Source organism: Lolium perenne, chromosome 6 (assembly GCF_019359855.2).
Source record: "Lolium perenne isolate Kyuss_39 chromosome 6, Kyuss_2.0, whole genome shotgun sequence".
Lineage (NCBI taxonomy): Eukaryota > Viridiplantae > Streptophyta > Magnoliopsida > Poales > Poaceae > Lolium > Lolium perenne.
In genome coordinates this window covers 91,598,681-91,618,584 of record NC_067249.2, presented here as the reverse complement: position 1 = coordinate 91,618,584, position 19,904 = coordinate 91,598,681, and the positions used below count along the sequence as shown (strand labels likewise).

Below are 19,904 nucleotides of genomic sequence, written 5' to 3'. Positions count from 1 at the left end.
TCGGTGAACCCCAACTCCTTCCGCGCCAAGCACTTGGCGCTCGGCATGCACCTCCGCAGCATCCAGCGGGTGGAGATCTCCGGCGGGCGCATGCCTCCGCTCAAGCCCAAGGCTCCCAAGGGGAGCAACAAGTGGAGGCAGAGGCAGATGGGGTAGGCGGAGTCCTGGACGTGTGCTGCTGCTGCCTCCTCCATTTTGTTGTTGGGATCCCTTTGTTGTTAGCTAGGGATCCCTCGTTGTTATGTTGTTACTATGATGGTGCTGTACTGCTGTGAAGAACCTCGAACCCTACTATGTTTGGCTGCTGAATGCAGCTTATTATCTATATTATCTATCCCTATTCTACTATATGACCTTGTGAATTTATCGTACATTCCCTGTAGATTTGCTTCTAGATTTAACTACATACATATGGACCAGATGGAGTACTAGATTGGGCTCCCTACTAGATTTGCTGCCATATTGAGAAAACAACCAGGGCCAAAAGGCACAAATAATAATTGAAGAAAGACAGAAATGCAAGCTTCTCTAGATTTGATACTAATTATGTGAAAAAAGGCAGAGAGAAGGAGGCAGAAAAGGTACTCTTAAAAGGGAAATGCCAATGGCCGAGAGAGACAAAACCCAGCTCCTGCTCACGTGCAACCAAACGCTATCTCGTCCTGTCCCACGCGGTCCCTTTCTACCAGCCCCACGCAACGCGGGCCCACACGACGCGGCCCCACACGTCAGAACGGAGCGGTCAACTTAACGGGAATCCTGCCGTCTGAGCTGCCTTCTGCGGGTTTCAAACAAGGACTTGGGGAAATGTGAGGAAAAACTAAGGGGCTGGGGAAAACTGAGCACAACTAAGGAACCGAGGGCACGAAAATAGAAATCCCTATATTGTAAATATGCATGCATTACGTATACTGTTGACATTGTCTATATATTCATGACGATGTTTTGTGGTTTCTTGAATGATGTATATATGCATTGCTGAAACTCTGTCGCGGCAGTTTCTCTGCCGTGACAGAGAAACGCTGCTCCACCCTAAACCTGTGCCGCGGCAGAGAAATGGCAATTTTCTGCCGCGGCAGAGACCTTGCAGACCAAAGGTCCTCCACCACGAGCACCCTGACCGCACCACGTGGCGGGGCCTTTCGACCCGGTGCCCTTTTGTCCCACCTTATTGGTCCCGATTTGAAAACCGGGACTGATAGCCCAAACGCACCAGGCCTGAAGCCCCGTTTTCCACCAGTGGCATGAAGCTAGGAACCCACGACTGCATCGGGTAGCGACCGATTCTTTCGGCTACAGACCGTCTGTAAGTTTACTGACGGGCTCTTTCTCTCTCTCCACCCTCCCTTTCCTCCACCTCAGCCAAATTCTTACGTGTTAACCCATACAGACAGCTTACCGTCGACTGTTGTACATGCCCTAAGTCATCTTCTTCAGCGGTTATGGGTGCAGCGGCCGAAGTGAACCTGTAGAAGGATAAGAGAGCACAGAGATGCGCACGTGTGGAGAGGGAGAAGCGAAAAAAGGGAAAGTGAGAACAAGGTGCCGAAAGAACGGGGTTTGTCTTGTGTGCACTATATAGAGATTTTCAATGTATTTGAGCATCTCTCGTCCAGTTGTCCGTGTCGCGGTTGGTAACTCGCTTCGTCATATGTGCAAGAATGATTCACTCCGGTCGCCGGGCAGCAGAACAATGATGCCGGCGGAAGGGGCAACGGCTATGATGCCAAGACGTCCGGCACAAGTATTCCCTGGGATGTCAGGCACGTTGCCAAAGCGAAGTCATGCGTCGGTCAGGGCCGGCTCTGAATTTTCAGAGGCCCCAGGGCGAACTTTATGAATGGGCCCTATAGTTATAGTGGAGGAAAATAATCGATTTCATACACAAAATTATTGTCCATCTATGTCCCCATGTTTCTCATGGTCTCAACAATTCTCATGGTTATAGCGGAGGAAAATAATCCGTGCATGTTAGAAACGTATAGGAAAACGAAGAGGCGTCCGGACTCTAGAGAACGATCGAACGAGCAGCTGTGTGTGTCGTGCGTGTACATTGGGATTAGACAGATGATTGGCTCCTGGAGAGGCGTTGCTTTTATCTTCCCATTGAATAGATGGGCCTATAATGGTTTTTTCTTATACAAATACCTATGTACTAAAGTTCTTGCTATGGGCCCCTAGTTTGGCTGGGCCCCGGGCCGTCGCACCCGCTGCCCTGGGCCAGAGCCGGCCCTGGCGTCGGTTCCCTGAACTACGTGTCCGCGACACCACCACCTTTGCTTTACCATCCTCATCATTCCACGCGCATCCACAGTCCCACAGATATCGCGACGTGCGTGCATCACCACTTCGAAAATTTGTTCGTGTACATGCATCTTCCAATCCAACAAGTCGTCTCTCTCTAGTCCCCACTATAATAATGTTACCTGACCACCTGTAACGTTTCAAGCTACGCACTATATATGTCCCATCCATTTCTCAAGCTCTGAATAAGACGAAGAGGAAGACCATTGATTCTACAGGTGAAAGAGGGCATTGATCGATCACCCAGCTCAATAAGATGGGGAAGCCTGGAGCGTTGATTCCGGTGCTAGCTCTTCTTGGCTTGGCTTTTGGGCTTGTGTCCGGTGGCAACTTCAACGACGATTGCGACGCGACCTGGGAGCCCCAGAACTGCTGGGTTTACGATGCTGGCAATAGCCTCTCCCTCGCCCTCGTCAGCAACTCCTCAGGTCAGTCGATCTTAAATGAAATCTCCTCCTTAATTTGTCCCTTGTACAGTTGTACCAATGCAAGCACTTTGGTTTGTCGATTGATGAGACCGATCTCATTCCATTTCCATGATTGTATTTTCGTGGCTGTGTCAGGCTCGATGATCCGGTCCAAGAGGCAGTTCATCTACGGGACCGTCTCCACATGGATCCAGCTCGTCAAGGGCAACTCTGCCGGCACCGTCACAACATATTACGTAAGAACCTTCTTCGTTTTCTGTTTCACATGTATTGCTCAAGGATTGAATCAAGCTAGAGATGACCAACACTCATTGACATTTCTCCGATGATCGATGGATCAACTGTAGCTATCGTCGTTGGGTGACAACCACGACGAGATCGACTTCGAGTTCCTCGGGAATGAGACCGGGCAGCCCTACACCCTGCACACCAACGTCTACGCCGACGGCGTCGGCAACAAGGAGATGCAGTTCGTGCCGTGGTTTGACCCCACCGACGGCTACCACAAGTACACCATCTCCTGGACGCCCTGCATGATCGTCTGGTACGTCGACGACCTACCCATCAGGGTATTCCGCAACTACCGCGAGAGCAACGGCGTGGCCTTCCCGACGAGCCGCCCCATGTACGCCTACTCCAGCATCTGGTCCGCCGACGACTGGGCCACGCAGGGCGGCCGCGTCAAGACCGACTGGACCCACTCCCCCTTCGTCGCCAACTACCACGGCATCGACCTCAACATCTGCGAGTGCTACGGCGGCGACTGCATCTACGGCTGCGCCGGCGCCTACGGCCAGCCCTACTGCGGCGGGCTCACCGACGAGCAGCGCTGGAAGATGCAGTGGGTACAGGAGAAATACAGGATCTACGACTACTGCGTGGACTACAAGGACGGCAAGGTGCCCGGCGTCGAGTGCAGCCTGCCCCAGTACTGAATCAACACCCACGGCTGGCATTCGTGCTCGCCGCTCATGCATGTTGATTATTTCCCAATGTTTGTCCATGAGGAGTCCTACCTCTTGTCCATAGACTATTTTTGGAGTTCTCTTTTCGCTTCTATCTATATTTAAACGTTTGTTCTTTTGTTTGTAAGGGGTCATATATATTTTTCTTGAACCAATATAAGAGCTTGGAGCTCTTTTTCTTTTCGAATATATATTCTACACCAACACATTTTGGAGCTCTTTTTTATGAGTATATTCTACAGCACCACATTTTGTCGTTCAACACATGGAACACTTGCTAGTGACAAGAAAATTACAATCTCGAACATAAGGACGTGATATGAAAAATGGTGATTCTAAATTTCCTCAAGCAACCATCAATCTTCTATGCAGAAGTTGATTTCCGCCACTGACAAATAAAGCTCCGCTTCTACTTTTCCTCTTGTACCGTATTGCTGCATAAGACTTCAAAATTTAGTACGGATGAACTATTGTAGATTCAAGTAAGCAACAAAGCTAACATAAACTTACTTCGGATGTAGTTTGCATATTTTGTTGTGTCTTTTTATGACCTGGAATATTGCGAGCGCCGCACACCTGCCGGCTTGGTCGCTTGTCTTTTCCTACATCGTCACACTTGCCATTTTTGCGGGTGAAGTGATTCATAATCACATTCTTTCTCATCCCAGCTTCTCCCGATGATAATATATCAGCACTCTGGAGACTCCTAATCTTTCTATGAGACCGAAGAAACCGGACTTCGTCCGGCCTAGCCAAGACATGGTTGTGATTGTCGTTGAAACCTTTTACAATCCAGACTCCACGGGATATATCACGCTTCACGGTGAGACGCGCATTGTAGTTGCAGCGAGTCGCGCGTCTTGGCCTACGACTGCGTCCTTCCATGGTTAAGGACTTCTCCACACGTTTCCCTTCACTCGAATAGACATATCGCCTTAATCGTATTTCTGCCGAAGGACCTTTTCCTCGCTTCACCTTCCCCTTTCTAATGCTGAAGCCATGCTCTCTCGCATAGCTATTGTACCACACGAAATATGCCGTTTTAGAATCAAATGTCATGCCCATTATTCTCAAGTACCTATCCAGTGATTGTTGCTTATCTTCATTACTCGTAACGTCCATGTCTGGACGTCTGGTTGTCCCTGATGTTCATGCTCATAGTGAGCACCCGATATCACCTACACCACTAATAACAAAAAATATAAGTTGCCATTTCAATGATTACATTCATTATTTATCATACATAAATAATCTATTCCCTTTGTCCCATGAAATATGTCTTAATTTTGTCCAAATTTACATGTATCTAGATATGTCTTAATTTGTCTAAATTTGATCTAGATTGTTTTTCCGATAAAGGGTGCTTCATTACTCAAAAATTCAAGCATTACACCCAGCCTCTGCATAACTAAGATGCACACAGCCGTTTAAAGATGAAGTTTAAACAAAATATAAAAGATCGATCGAAAAAGCCAAGCTAGACTATGCTACATTGGCTTCAATCCACCTAATATGCAGCCACCCATGTCAGGAAATAAACTCCTTGGCCGTGTTCTCCAACCATGTAGACACCTCCATAAAGAGGTCTCGGTCCTCCAAGCGTTGAAGTGGCGACCATGAACGGAGCAAAACCGTACATCGGTAAATGACCTACATGAGAGAAGAATTCTTGTCACTGAAAACTTTGTCATTTCTACATAGCCATAGCGTCCATACGACTGCAATCGCGCCCACTCTGATAAGTGTTTTGTACCAAGTATCTACCCCATTTAGTCAATTCCCAAATATATTTGCAACGCTACGAGGCGGGTATAAGGTATAACCCATCTGAATGATTGACCATATAGATCTAGCAAACCTAGAGTTGAAAAAAATATGTTTTATTGTCTCATCTTGATGACAGAAAACACATTTCTTACAACCGTCAGTTGCGTTTAACAAGGTTGTCTTTGGTTAAAATCACACCGCGACGAAGGTACCATGCAAAAACTTTCGTTTTTAGTGGTATCTTCATCTTCCAAATGTACTAATTATTGATAACCGGTTGACTAGGAATGGTAAGCGCCCTATACAATGAGTTAACCGAGAAAACACCGTTCTTGGTGAGGCTCCATCGGAATTCATCAGTCCCCTCAGATAATTGTATTGAAGCTAACTTCTGTAGCAATTCATTCCAACTAATCAAACGGGGGTCAATTAGATCACGTCTGAACGTCATGGAGGGAGGAGAAGTTTTCATAACCTTCTGCAAAGTATCTTCCTTATAACGAACAATATTGTACAAAGCTGGATATTGTTCCCGAAGAGTAGTTGTTCCCAACCATCTATCTTTCCAGAACCTAATCTCCATCCCATTCCTTATGGAGAACGAACCAAAAGGGAAAAAATGCCTCTTAGTTGCCATAATGCCAGCCCAAAAGTAAGAGTCTCCAGGTTTCCAAAATACCTGAGATAACGCTTTTGATTCCACGTACTTTTTTCTTAAAAGTTGTTGTCATATACCATCCTCAGTTAATAACCTGGCCAGCCATTTTCCTAGCAAAGTCATGTTCTTTACTTCAAGATCATGAACACCAAGTCCACCTTGATCTTTTGGACGGCATACAACACTCCATTTAGTTAACCGATATTTCTTCTTCTCGCTGTCCCCTTGCCAAAAGAATCTTGAACGTAGATAATCGAATCTTTTCAAGATTCCTTTGGGAAGATGGAAGAAATATATCATATAGAGTACCATATTCGTAAGTACTGCATTTATGAGCACTAATCTCCCCCCAAGGGACAGCAGTTTTCCTTTCCAACTACTTAAATGCTTCTGAAGTCTTTCCTCGACAAGTTTTCACTCCGCCAATGTTAGTCTCCGATAATGAATCGGAATACCAAGATAGTTGATCGGAAAGGAGCCGAGACCACATCCGAACAAGTCGGCACAAAGGTTGGCATTGTCATTGGCCTCACCGAAAAAGAATAATTCGCTTTTATGGAAATTAATCTTGAGACCCGACAATTGCTCGAAAGCCGTTAGAATTAAAATTTAATCTAGATATGTCTAAATTTCGATGCATCTAGATATGTCTTAATTTGTCTAAATTTGAATGTATCTGGACACTAGATACATCAAAATTTATAAAAAGTTAAGACACTTTTCATAGAATGGAGGGAGTACATACTTCACTCCTATTTTCCAGATACAATTTCTTTCGATGCAATACTTCTAGGCTATCTTGAGCATGCCCAACTTCCATATCTGAATACCCTTGACACTCATGATCATTGTGAGCACCGGCTACCACCTACACTAAAAACAAAGAATGTAAGATTTACTTTTATTATTTGCGTTGCCATGCAAGAAATAATCAACTTCATTCATGTTCTCCGAGTACGCTGACTCGTGACCATTCTGCTCGTTATGAGCACCAAGGTGGCCATCCTCTGGAGTTACATTTTGATAGGATGATAAGGATCCATCCTCAGAACTAGAATCATCATCACCATCAGGCGCATATATGTTTTCATCGACATTCCAGTTTAAGCTAGAGACTCCCATCTCTTTGAACACTGCGGAACATCAGCAAGCTAGTCGATCATCCAAATAAAAAATAAATGCATGTACAAACATGTTTCATACGGTGAATATATTTCATACATTAAACCAAAAAAAACATGTATTTCTGTACTTCAAAATTTGCAATACTACCGTCGAGTCGAGTCATGACCGTATCACACCAATAGTATCTTTAAACAAAAGTACTATATAATCTCACAAAATTCACAACATGTTGCACAAATGACCATGGAAAAAAGGATATGAATTAAAAAACATTCATATTTAAAATTTGTCCCTCTCAGAGATTCGGAAATTTCGAAGAAAAATTCAAATGTTTTTGCACAAATATGAATACATTCGTTTGAACCTTTTGGTCAACTTTTTTGAAAAGTTTCAAGAAATTCGAAATTTTGTTACATCCAATTTATTATGAGAGCTCTATTAAATATATATGCCCAGCTGAGGCCTCAGCGTTCCAGGATGGTGTCAGGGTGGAGCGTTCCGTGTGCTACTCAACTCGGTAAGATAACTTACATTTTTGTAGGTCCGTAAATACCGCTCCGGCTCCCTGGAGCGATTAGGGTTTCTAGTGACTTCTGAGACGGCGCGAACCTCTGGCCGCCGGTGTTCGCCGGTGGAAAGCGGGTTCTCCTTTGCGGAGGAGTGCAAGGTTGAGCGGGGCGAGATCCTTGTGTCCTTCTCCCGTTAGGTTTTTTTGGCCACCACGCCAGCGGAGAACTGGCGATTGGATTGGGGAAGCCGGGTGTTCTTCTACACCATGGCGGCAACGGAACCAGCGAAGGATCCATCTGGATCGGGCCTAGACTCGAATGCTTCAGCGTCGGGGAAGGCTAGTGAATCTATGGAGGCGATGATGGGTAACCTAAAATTGACCGCCGCCGAGGCGGATAAGCTGATCATTGATGACAAGGAGGAAGAAGTTGTCAAACTCATATGGGTGTTGGCAGGCAAGATCCTAGCTCCAAAAAAATTCCATTACAATACTATTGCCGAAGCTATGCGTCCTGCATGGGGTAATCTGAAGGGATTGGTGTTCCATGATGGTGGACCAAATTTGTTCATCGCTGAATTCGGATGTGAATGGGATCGCGATCGTGTGTGGTGTGGAGAATTTGTGCGTCTGGACACAAATAAAGAAGGTCATGTAGTAGGACGTTTCCTACGTGCCCGAGCTTTCATGAAAGTTAATGAGCCGATTCAGCGCTAGGTTGGTCTGGATTCAATGCGTTTGAAGAAAACTTTCTGGTATGATATTCAGTATGAATTTTTACCGTACTTCTGCTTTTCATGTGGTTTGTTGGGCCACTCTTTTGTTACTTGTCCGACACCAGATGAGAGGGATGAAGAAGGAAAATCGCCTTGGTGCCCGGCTTTACGTGCTCCGTATGAGAAAAAGAAGATCAATGGCCCACCATTTGCTGAGGGGGCCTATGCAGATTTTTCTTATGAGGTTCAGTAGAATGAGGTGTTTGAAGCAGATGATTCTGGAGTGGAGCAAAATGGCGAAACCGTCCCTCCTAAAAATTCTGAACCAGTGAGACAACCAATGGGGAGAGGTGGGCGACGGGCACCGTTTGCTAGGGGTATTTTTTGGCAGCAAACTAACCCTATGGATACTGATAAAGCACTGACTGTTTATCATCCAATAATTGCGGGATCCAAGAGGGAGGGAACTACAAGGAATGTTAACGATAAAGGTGGGGTTACCCAAGACCCTAAGAAGAAGAAAGTGGCACCGACACATGCTAGCTAGTTCATCGGCGCGAGCTGCAGAGCAGCCGCGTCTGGATCAATGAATTGTGCAGACCTGTCGGGGGCTTGGGAACCACGAGGCAGTTCGAGAGTTTCGCGGTTTAGTGAAACAGTTAGATCCCACTTTGCTCTTTGTAATGGAAACAAAGATCGAAGGAAAGCGTGTTGAGAAGTTAGCTAGCACCTTTGGTTTTGCCGGAGGATTTGGATTTGTTGTTGATAGTGATGGTCTAAGTGGTAGAATTGGTATTTTCTGGTTGTGTTCAGTTACAGTCGACTTGAAGAGTTATAATGCACATCATATAGACGTGGTGGTGCAGGATAAAAATGGGTCTATTCCTCCATGGAGGTTGACTATATGGTGAGCCCAGGCGTGAGAATAGGCATAATAATTGGACGTTGATGAGACATCTTCATGCGCTCCAAAATCTTCCGTGGTTATGTTGTGGTGACTTTAATGAAACTTTGCATGCTACTGAACATTTTAGTGAGCATCCTATAGATGAATGGCAGATGAGAAACTTCAGAGAAGCAGTGGAGGATTGTGAAATGCAAGACTTGGGTTTTTCACATTTGCCTTATACCGGGATAATAGGAAAGAAGGAAGAGAAAATGTTAAAGCTCGGATTGATAGATCTTTGGGCAATGCAGCACTCTTGCAGCAGTTTCAAGTGGTTAAGATAAAGCATGTGAGTACATCATTGTATGGTGGTTACTGATTTGAGGACACATTGCAACATAAGGCCGACGGGGGGGCACACTTTTCGCTATGAAAATGTTTGGCAAACTCATGGAGATTATGATCGGGTTGTGAGCCAACTCTGGGAGGGAGAAAACAAAGGTAATGGGCTGGGCGGTTTTGCTAATACTCTAAAATGTATGAAGACCGCCCTAGATGTCTGGGGTACTGCCAATTTTGGAAATTTTAAAAAGAACCTTGATAATCTGAGGAAAGAACTTGAGAGGGTTCGGATGCAATCTGTGGGTAGAGGCCCATTATCTGAAGAAAAGAAATTGATCGAGAGGATAAATGACACACTATATCAGGAAGAAATATGGATTAAGCAGAGATCAAGAATAAATTGGCTAAATTCTGGAGACCGCAACACTGCTTTTTTCCGTGCTTATGCAGCTCAACGAAAAAGAATTAATACTATCACTACCTTGCATCACGGTGATGGATCTTGGTGTGATGATGCAGAATCCGTGAGAGAGGAGATCCAAACTTTCTATACAGACTTGTATACCTCAGATGGTACCCCTGTGATGGGTGGTCTTTTAGACCATGTCCAGGAAAAGGTTTTACAAGCTAATCGAGATAAATTGAGTGAAGGATTCACCCTAGATGAGGCTAAGAAGGCACTGTTTCAGATGCATCCTTCTAAAGCTCCAGGGGTTGATGGGTTTACAATAGGTTTCTATCAAAGGCATTGGGACCTTATAGGAGAAAGTCTTACTGCAACAGTACTGGGATTTATAAATGGCGTGGGAGAGGTACCTGAGTCAATAAACGATACATCCATAACCTTGATTCCAAAGGTGCGCAATCCACAGTCCATTAAACAGTACAGACCTATTTCTCTATGCACTATCTTAGAGCATCCCCAGCCGTTGGGGCTCCCCAGGCCGAAATCCGGCGTTATTTATCGCCGGATGGATGTATTTTGTGGCCTGGGGAGGCCCATTTTCCCAGCCGCGAGCCCATGGTCGCGCACCCACCGCGTGCATAGCGACGGCGCAGTCACCGGGAAGGGCAATCGTCGGAGTGCCCTCGACGCATTGAACCGTCGCAAAGTGGTCTGGAGAGCCCAAACGACTCGTCGGGAACGGCCGAAGTGGCCTCGATGCGAGAACCGCCGTAATGGAGCACGAACTCCGCGGAAGAGCAACCGCCGCTCTCTTCGTCGAGAGACCTACATATACGGTTTACGACGGCCGACGCCATTCATCTGTTCTCTCCTCACCATCCTCCGTCAACCATGAGAGATCTCTCTTGGCCATCGGACACCGACAGCGAGGGGAAGCCGCCTGGATGGCGCCATTGGTGGGATAAAGCTGCATCGTCCAGCAGCGACGATTCCCCCCCGCCGGCCAGCGAGGACGAATGGGATGACGACGAGGAGGAGGACGCATGGGATGACGACGAGGAGGAGGACGAAGAGGCCAAGGAGCAGGCCGAGGAAGAGGCCGAGGAAGAGGAGGAGGAGCAGCAGGAGGAGGATGACGAAGAGGCTGAGGACACTGACGAGGAGGAGGACCCAACTTCCTCCGACGAGGAGGTGACGAGCCGGAAGCGTCGCCGCCCCGACGATGAGGCGGGGCCATGTAGGAAGAAGAAGTAGTTTAAGTTTGTTTTAAAGTTTTTATATGTAATTTTTATGTTCATTCGAATTATATTCGAAATATATATAATCTATCTATGTTGCACCACTTGAGAGTTCAAAGCTTTCGTTCGACGAGGGTATTGCCGTAGATCGGGAAGACGAGGGTATTGCCGTAGATCGGGAAGACGAGGGTATTGCCGTACAAACCCAGGCCATTGTCGCCGACAAGTTGGGGCCACGCGCGCTTTCGTTTCATCCGGACTCCCCGAGCGCTCCCCGGGGGGCCGGGGGTGGCGTGGGATCGCCGGATGAATTTAGGCCCAAATCCGGACGAAAACGAGGAACCGGGGGCGCGACTGGGCCGAATTACGCCGTCCGGATGGAAAAAACGTCGTTCGGGGGCCTCGTCGGGGAGACGAGTGGAGATGCTCTAATACACGATGGCTACTAAGACGGTGGCAAATAGAATGAGACCAGTTTTGGAGTATACCATTAGTCAGGAGCAATCTGCTTTTGTTCTTGGTCGTTTGATAACCGATAATTTTTTGGTGGCTTTTGAGTGCATTCATACAATGAAAAGAAAAAAAAAGGCAAGAAGGGTCATTGTGCAGTTAAACTTGATATGATGAAGGTTTATGACCGAGTTGAATGGCCTTTTCTTGATGCTATGATGTTGAAGTTGGGATTTCCACAATCTTTAGTCCAGCTAATTATGAGATGTGTGTCTACTGTCAGGTTTGCTGTCAAGGTTAATGGTGGCCTTCTTGAGGCATTTTTTCCTTCCCGTGGAATTAGACAGGGAGACCCGATTTCTCCTTATTTGTTTTTACTATGCTCAGAAGGTCTAACAGCTCTACTTCATAATTTTTGCATGGGAGTTCAGAGGAGTGCGAGTTTGCAACAAATCACCATGGATTTCACATTTGTTATTTACCGATGATATCTTGTTCTTTATCAATGCTAAAAGTGCTAGCGCAATACGGTTGGATGAGATACTTTGTCTCTATAATGAAGCTTCGGGCCAGAGAGTTAACAGGGAGAAAAGTGTCATCTTTTCCAGTCCATGTACTTCTGAAGCTCATAGAACGGAGGTGAAGCAAGTGTTGAATATTCAGACATGGGCTTTTAGCGAGAAGTATCTTAGTTTGCCAACTGCAGTTGGAAAGCTAACAAGTGAAGCGTTTGAATATATTCTTGAGAGTGCTCGCAGTAGCATCAATGATTGGGCGGAGAAGAACTTGTCCTATCCATGAAAAGAGGCCTTGTTAAAGTCAGTTATTCAGGCCAAGGCTACATTTAGCATGAGTTGTTTCCAACTTTCAAAGGAAACATGCAAGAAGTTTAATTCTTTGGTGGGAGGTTTTTGGTGGAGTGGAAATCTGGATAAACGATCTATGCATTGGATCGCCTGGGACAAATTGGCTATTCCGAAAAACCAAGGTGGTATGGGTTTTAGGGATATGCTAGCTTTTAATGTGGCTTTGTTGGGGAAGCAAGCATGGAGATTAATCAGAAATCAAACGTCTTTGCGTGCTCAAGTTCTCCAAACAAGGTAATACCATAACTGTAATTTCATGGAGGTTACTGCGCCAAGGGCTGCTTCCAGAACTTGGCGAGCCATCTTGGCCGGCAGAGAAGCTTTGATGATAGGTTTGATCAAAAGAGTGGGCTTGGGTGAGACTATTTCCATTTGGCAGGATAGTTGGATTCCGGCGTCTATTTCTATGAAGCCAATGGGTCGGTTACAGGATGATGATGATGATGATGATGATGATGATGATGATGATGATGATGATGATGATGATGATGATGATGATGATGATGGTGAATGAGCTTATTACTACGGATCATTAGTGGAATGTACCCAAGATTCGAGAGCTGTTCTTTGCGCCTGATGCAGATGCAATTATTAGAATACCTCTGGGATATAATGGAGGTGAGGATTTTCTTGCATGGGCTCATGCGAAATCTGGTATTTACTCTGTCAGATCTGCTTATAGAGCGATTGTGGCAAAGGGTCAGGCTGATGATCTGGCCAGAATTGATGCTCCTCCTTCATCTTCGACGGAGACTGATGTTTGGAAGAGATTATGGAAGCTTTGTGTTGTTCCAAAAGTGTGTGTGTTTTGGTGGAGGGTTCTTCGAGGAATTTTTCCCGATTATGGGACCCTTACACGGTGGCATGTCATGGTTGATAGCACTTATAGTATATTCAAAGAAAAATATGAAAGTATGTTTCATGCTTTGATCAAATGCAGTCATGCACAGATGTTTTGGGCAGTTGCAAAAGATATTTTGTTGGTGAAACTACCAAGGTTGCATCCTTCTACCTGGGCAAGGGACATTTTATGTGGCTCTCTTTTTCCGGAGAAGGATATTGCAAGAATTATTTCGGTGATGTATACCATTTGGACATCAAGGAATAAGGTGACCCATGGTGAGGCAGTTTTTAACCCGTCAAAGTCCATGGATTTTATTAATGAAGCTATGCATACTCTGGAAATTCCGGAGGAGCAAAGAAGCTCAAAACCTCCGAGACCGGCGTGCACTTGGCATGCGCCTCCCGATGGTTTTACCAAAATCAATTCGGACGGAGGCATTCAGGCGGAACTAAATTTGGCCGCATCTAGATTAGTGGCACGAGATGCTACTGGATTTTGTGGTGCAATGTGCAAGTCCTATATTGGAATGTCAGACCCAGTGACGGTTGAAGCCTTGGCTCTCATAGATGCTTTTATGTATGCTACGGAGAGAGGTTTTACTGGGGTTATTTTTGAGGTTGATTGTGCCGAGTTGGTGAAGTGTTGGCAAAAAGGTCAGGTGGATAGGTCTGAGGAGATTAGGGATCTGAATTTATCTTTTATCTCCTGTAATGTAAAACTCGGTAAGATTCAGTTGACAGCTTCTAAATATCAACAAACCAAAACTGTAATCATGTGCTAAGACTCAACTCGGTAAGATTATTCACTCGACAACACCTAGTGTCAACGAACTGAAACCGTAATCATGTGCTAAGACCTCATCGGCAAAAATTTGCACAACAACTCCTACTGTTAACGAACTGAAGCTGAAATTATAATCATGTGCCTGCCTCTATATGTACGTACTTCATCTACAAAAATTGCGCAACAATTTGACAGTGATGGTCTTCATGAAGATTGAAGATGAACCTACTTAATCAAGTAACTCATATATATATTGAACAATGAGCTGAAAACTCACCTGAAGCACTGTTGCGCAGCACGGCGTCAGCCTCGTCACTCCGGCCGGCGGCTCTGCCACCTCTTTCTTTGTCATCGTCGACTGGACGTTCATAGCGGCCATTGTTTCCATCCTTCTACACACTCCTCTTGTTGCCCCCGCCATTGCTGCGTCCACTTTCGTCGCCAGCCATGCTCACACCAACACCGCAGCCGCCTGGTCACTCCAGGAATCACGGGAAACCTAAGGGCATATACAATAAGATGATGTCATCCTTCCCTTAGAGCTATCACGTAGGATTTTTGTTTAGTTGGAGGAGAGAAAAGTAAGGAAGAGAAGGTTCTCTTTCCTTAGCTAAGGGATGATCTCTAAGAAAATAAGGAAACACTATTTTATGCGTTGTACCATTTGTCTTCCCATAGCAAATTAATTTCTTTCCATGAATTAATCAATTAGCATTAATTTCTGGAGATGACAAGAAGGGATAATGTGTTGTACAACTTATATCTATTTCTTTCTCTAGATGAGGTGGATGGCTAAGAGAAGACATGTCTTCTCCACCATTATACATGCTCTAACAAAACGATCAAAGGATGCCTGTGCTATGCGGACCAGGTTGTGCCAAAAAAAATAATCAAAACGGGCCCCAAAAAATCGAACGATATGGGCCTTTTCTCGGCTCTTGTGAACATCCGTCAATTTCGCGAATTTCCGTTGAAATTTCTACAAATTCTTTTCCTGTTGTACGCCTACTCCAGCGTATGGTCTGCCGACAAATGAATGTCTGAATTCACACGCCGTTCGTCGCCAACTACCACGGAATCGATTTCTACATCTATGAGTGTTGCCCGCCCAAAGTCCCTTGCAGCCCCGCCCATTGTCTCACACCCCCCCTTGCCCTGAAATTTTTGCAGGAGACTCATGACCAGATCGAGACCCCCGATGATCCAACCCTAGCTACCTGGGGTTTCCCCTTGTAACATCCAAAACAAGATCAAGATTCCTCTATCTCTCATGCACTACCAAACCCTCCCCTAGAGGTAAGTGAGATGTTGTTTAATGCATGTACTCAATTCTTCATCTAGCCAGAGTGATGAGTTCCGGAAAGCTCCGCCGGCGAATGTAACAATCCATCTTTTGCCTGGATTTTGCTGGAACGGGTGGTATTCGGTCACGCGCACACATGCTTTTATTCCGATTGTTCTGGAAGGAGCGGCGCGAAGCTCTGTTATGTGTTTCCATCAGATGACATTCTGATTCATGGTGAAATCAGAGGAGGACAATATCATGAAGGCCAGATTGGAGTGCTAGCAATGGAGGTTCAAGTCTATGTGATGTTGAGGGACTTGCTTGGTATTCTGGTTTCGGAGCAGACAACACATGTGAAGTTCAGAGTCTTACCTTTCAGTGTGAAAATCCAAGGCCTGGCTTTAATTGGTTGTGCGTGGCAATTGCCTTGTTGAAGGCATTATTTTGAGAGTGGGAACTATCTTCAGGGTGAAAGTCTAAGATCTTTTAATCGGGCGACAACAACATTTGTGCACTGTTCCCTTCTTAGAGGCGTCACTTTTGGAGAGCCTGGATTTCAGTTGTTGTCTTGGTGGTGGATATATTGCTGCTGCTAGGGCTGGATACCGCGGGACTTTTTATTTCTTAGTTTTTTTCTCTTTTTTTGGCTATGTGCATCCGTACTATCATTAGGGTCTTACGCTTGTTGCACAGACTGGGTGTAATTGGTATATCTCTTATGTTAATATATTCTCTTTATCGAAAAAACAACTCACTAACTGAATGAATGAAGGCGGCATTGTGTGCATTTTTTTATGTATTATACTCCTATTGTTCTAAAAAAAAGTGCTACGTGTATGCAGCCAACGCACACACATATATTCTAGTACCAAAATAACTTGCAGGCCGACAAGAATATGAGGTTTATACTTCTCTCCTTTGAACGTGCCGCGGATCCGAAAGGAACAAAACGAATCCTCGATTAATCAAATCGCTAGTTCCTTCCTGTCAACGGACGCAAACGAGGTGCCAAATGGAAACCAACAATGTAATGCATGCATAGTTTGCTTCTTCTTCGCCGGCCACAGCTAGCCAAGAGTCGCAAGTACGAATCGACGTTGTGGGGAATACACGAACCATGTGAAAATACCAGAGAATACAAACCCGACGCGTTCCTGAACCTAGCAAGAACCGAAGCTGGCCTGCAATATCTGGAGAGAATAATCATGTCGTTCTAGCTAGCCTACGTGCATACCAAAACTTCTCTTTTGACCTGAAACAATGAGCACAGATGTGCAGCAACACGTAGAAGTTCAGGGTAGGGCAGGGGCATATAAGCCCCCCTGGCTCCATCTACATCTTCATCACACACTTGGTGGCACTCCAAAATCAGAATAGGTAACTGAAGCTCGAGCAAAACCGAACAGAAACAAAAAAAAAAAGGAAGAAGAAGAAGATGGCTCGCTCGAGAGCCCTTCTCCTGCTCGCCGTCGCCGTGGCTGCCGTCGGCCTCGCCGGCGCCAGCTTCCGTGACGACTGCACCATCGAGTGGGAGCCCCAGAACGCGGCGTTCTCGCCCGACGGCCAAAGCCTCAACATGTCTCTGGTGAGCAACAGCTCAGGCTGCCTGCTGCGCACAAAGAAGCAGTTCATCTACGGGAGCGTGTCTACCTTCATCAAGCTGGTCCCAGGCAACTCGGCCGGCACCGTCACCACATACTACGTACTAGCTACTACATAAAAAATCATTATTTATTAACTTATTTTCTCTATTTGGATTTGAAGTAATCGATGGTATTACTGTAATTCAGACGTCGTCGGAAGGGAAGTACCATGACGAGATCGACTTCGAGTTCCTGGGGAACGAGACCGGGCAGCCCTACACGCTGCACACCAACGTCTTCGCCAACGGCACGGGCAATAGGGAGATGCAGTTCGTGCCCGGCTGGTTCGACCCCACCGACGGCTTCCACAACTACACCATCTCCTGGACGCCCTGCATGATCGTCTGGTACGTCGACGGTGCCGCCATCAGGGTGTTCCGCAACTACCAGCAGAGCGACGGCGTCCCCTACCCGACGACGCAGCCGATGCGCGGCTACTCCAGCATCTGGGCGGCGGAGGACTGGGCCACGCAGGGCGGCCGGATCAAGACCGACTGGAGCCAAGCCCCCTTCGTCGCCGGCTATAGCGACCTCGTCCTCGACGTCTGCCCGTGTGACGGCAGCGAAGAATGCGTCTACGGCTGCGCGTGGCTGTTCAGCCAAGGGCAGGAGTACTGCCCCGGGCTCGATCCCCAGCACCACAAGGAGATGCTGGACCTGCAGAGCAAGTACAGGATCTACAACTACTGCGACGACTACAGGGGCGGCAAGGTGCCGGGCAAAGAGTGCTACCTGCAGCAGTAGCAGCAGTATTGATGGGTCGACCGCCATTAATTCTTATACACTCACCAAGGATGAAGAGGAGCTACCACACTAGTATATGTTGTCCCCAAGAATTGATTGGGACTAGATTAATTCTGTTTGCCCATGGACTTTTATCCCTTTTGCTCCATATTATCTTGTAATTATTTTTATTTTGAACAGCCGAGTGTGGATTTTTGTAGCTCGAGCTACACACAGCTCGTTTTTTAAGAAAAATCGAAAATGATACTTTAAAGTTTTGAAAAAAAAAATATCTTGATGTATGTAATGTTGCGATCCACGTATTTACAAAATTTCAACTCGAAATACCTTATAATCGGAGATGCATAAAAATGTCAAAATCTGATAGATTTGGAGATTTTGAAATCTGTAGTAGGTGTCAGATTTTGTCATTTTTGCACGTCCCTGAATATATGGTATTTCGACTTGAAATTGTGCACGTACTTAGATCAGCATTGTCTACAACAAGATTTTTGTTCTCAGATTTTTTGAAATTTTGAACCACTGGTTTTGAATTTAAAAAAAAAACCGAGCTACATGTAGCTCGGTATACAGTGATGGTTTTCGAGCCTATACATACATATATAGTTGTATAGTTGGACACTGTGATACATATGGATGAGCGATATATACGTTCATTTGTTTAATTTGTTTGGGCATGGAGTTTGGAATATTCACTTTGGCTCATAGGAGCATTTGCTCTCATTGTGTGAATCAATATTTTTAAATGTCAAAAATTTCTAAACTAAAAAATTTCATGTATATCTACACATTTTATGTTCGTACACAAGTTTTCAAAAAGAACTATAAAAATTTGTTGCTCCTGTAAAAAAGACAAATTTTAATGCTATAACACGACTACGTACATGACAATTTTTTGTCTTTTTTGTACACGTCACATAAAATGTTGTTTCTCCATGAAAACTTGTGCACTAACATAGAATGTCACGACGTACACCAAAAAATTTATGTCAGAATTTTTTGACATTTTTAAAATTATTTTTCAATTATTTTGTATAATAAGAGCATTTGCTCCTATGAGTCAAAACGCCACCTCCATGGAGTTTACCCTTTTCACTTCTTTTGGACAAGCTATATGTACCAATAAGTACATAATATACTTGTATCTGGATGCTGTGATACACATTTACGAGTAATATACAACATAACTTTTAATTAAAAAGACAAGTAAATATATAGATAGATTTACATATTTTTGTCTTACGTGCTACTCTTTGTTCCATATGGTGTAGTTGGCATGTATATTGGCTCCTATCCGGCGACATCATGTGGTCTTGGTGGCATCTCGCTGCCTTGTGCCTAGGGTGGTCGGTGTGTGCTTCGGCGGTCACAGATATGAGCGTCCTCAGTGTAGATCTCGGTTGTTGTTGCACGGGCCCTTCGAGTATAGGCTAGCTTCTTCTGGTGTGTGTATCTTGGTCATCCCATTTGGGTCTCGATGTGTGGAGTGTGGTGGCATTTATTGGCAGGATGGCTACACAAGTTCCCCCGCTGGCGCATTTTGGGTGGTGCTAGATCTATGCGGATGTGTCGTGGCGCTCTGGTCTAAGGCCTTGCTCGACTAGGTCAGTGTCGGCGACGGCGACGCCCTGGATGCCGCTTCCTTCTTGGTGGCATCGTCGAGGAGCCTAGATACACTCCCATATGTGGTTTAATTCTCCAAGTGAAAACCTAGATCTAGCTTTTCGATCCGAATCAGATAGCAACAACATTACTTATGTCGCTACCTTCTTGGAGTCGGTATTCTTGGAGTTTTGTCTCACAGTTGGAGCTCGAGCCAGTGACTGGCTCTATACGATAGACCTTATGTGAACCAGTGATGTATTACCAAGGTTTCTTTGTGTGGCATGGGTAGTGGTTGGCGGAGGATCCCGTGATGTGGCATCTTGGACGCATGGAAGCACTCA

General features: G+C 45.5%; 2 protein-coding genes across 2 annotated transcripts; both read left to right on the top strand.

Moving 5' to 3' along the window:
* Nucleotides 1-2,413: 2,413 nt before the first annotated feature.
* Nucleotides 2,414-3,903, top strand: LOC127320952 (xyloglucan endotransglucosylase protein 7-like). Its single transcript, XM_051350016.2, has 3 exons — nt 2,414-2,732; nt 2,868-2,968; nt 3,080-3,903. Exons 1-3 carry the CDS (start codon nt 2,561-2,563, stop codon nt 3,665-3,667), a joined length of 861 nt encoding a protein of 286 aa, XP_051205976.1. The 5' UTR covers nt 2,414-2,560; the 3' UTR covers nt 3,668-3,903.
* A 13,103-nt stretch (nt 3,904-17,006) lies between these two features.
* On the top strand, nt 17,007-18,137 carry LOC127320935 (xyloglucan endotransglucosylase protein 7-like). The gene is made up of 2 exons (XM_051349996.2): nt 17,007-17,273; nt 17,362-18,137. Exons 1-2 carry the CDS (start codon nt 17,007-17,009, stop codon nt 17,956-17,958), a joined length of 864 nt encoding a protein of 287 aa, XP_051205956.1. The 3' UTR covers nt 17,959-18,137.
* Nucleotides 18,138-19,904: the final 1,767 nt, after the last annotated feature.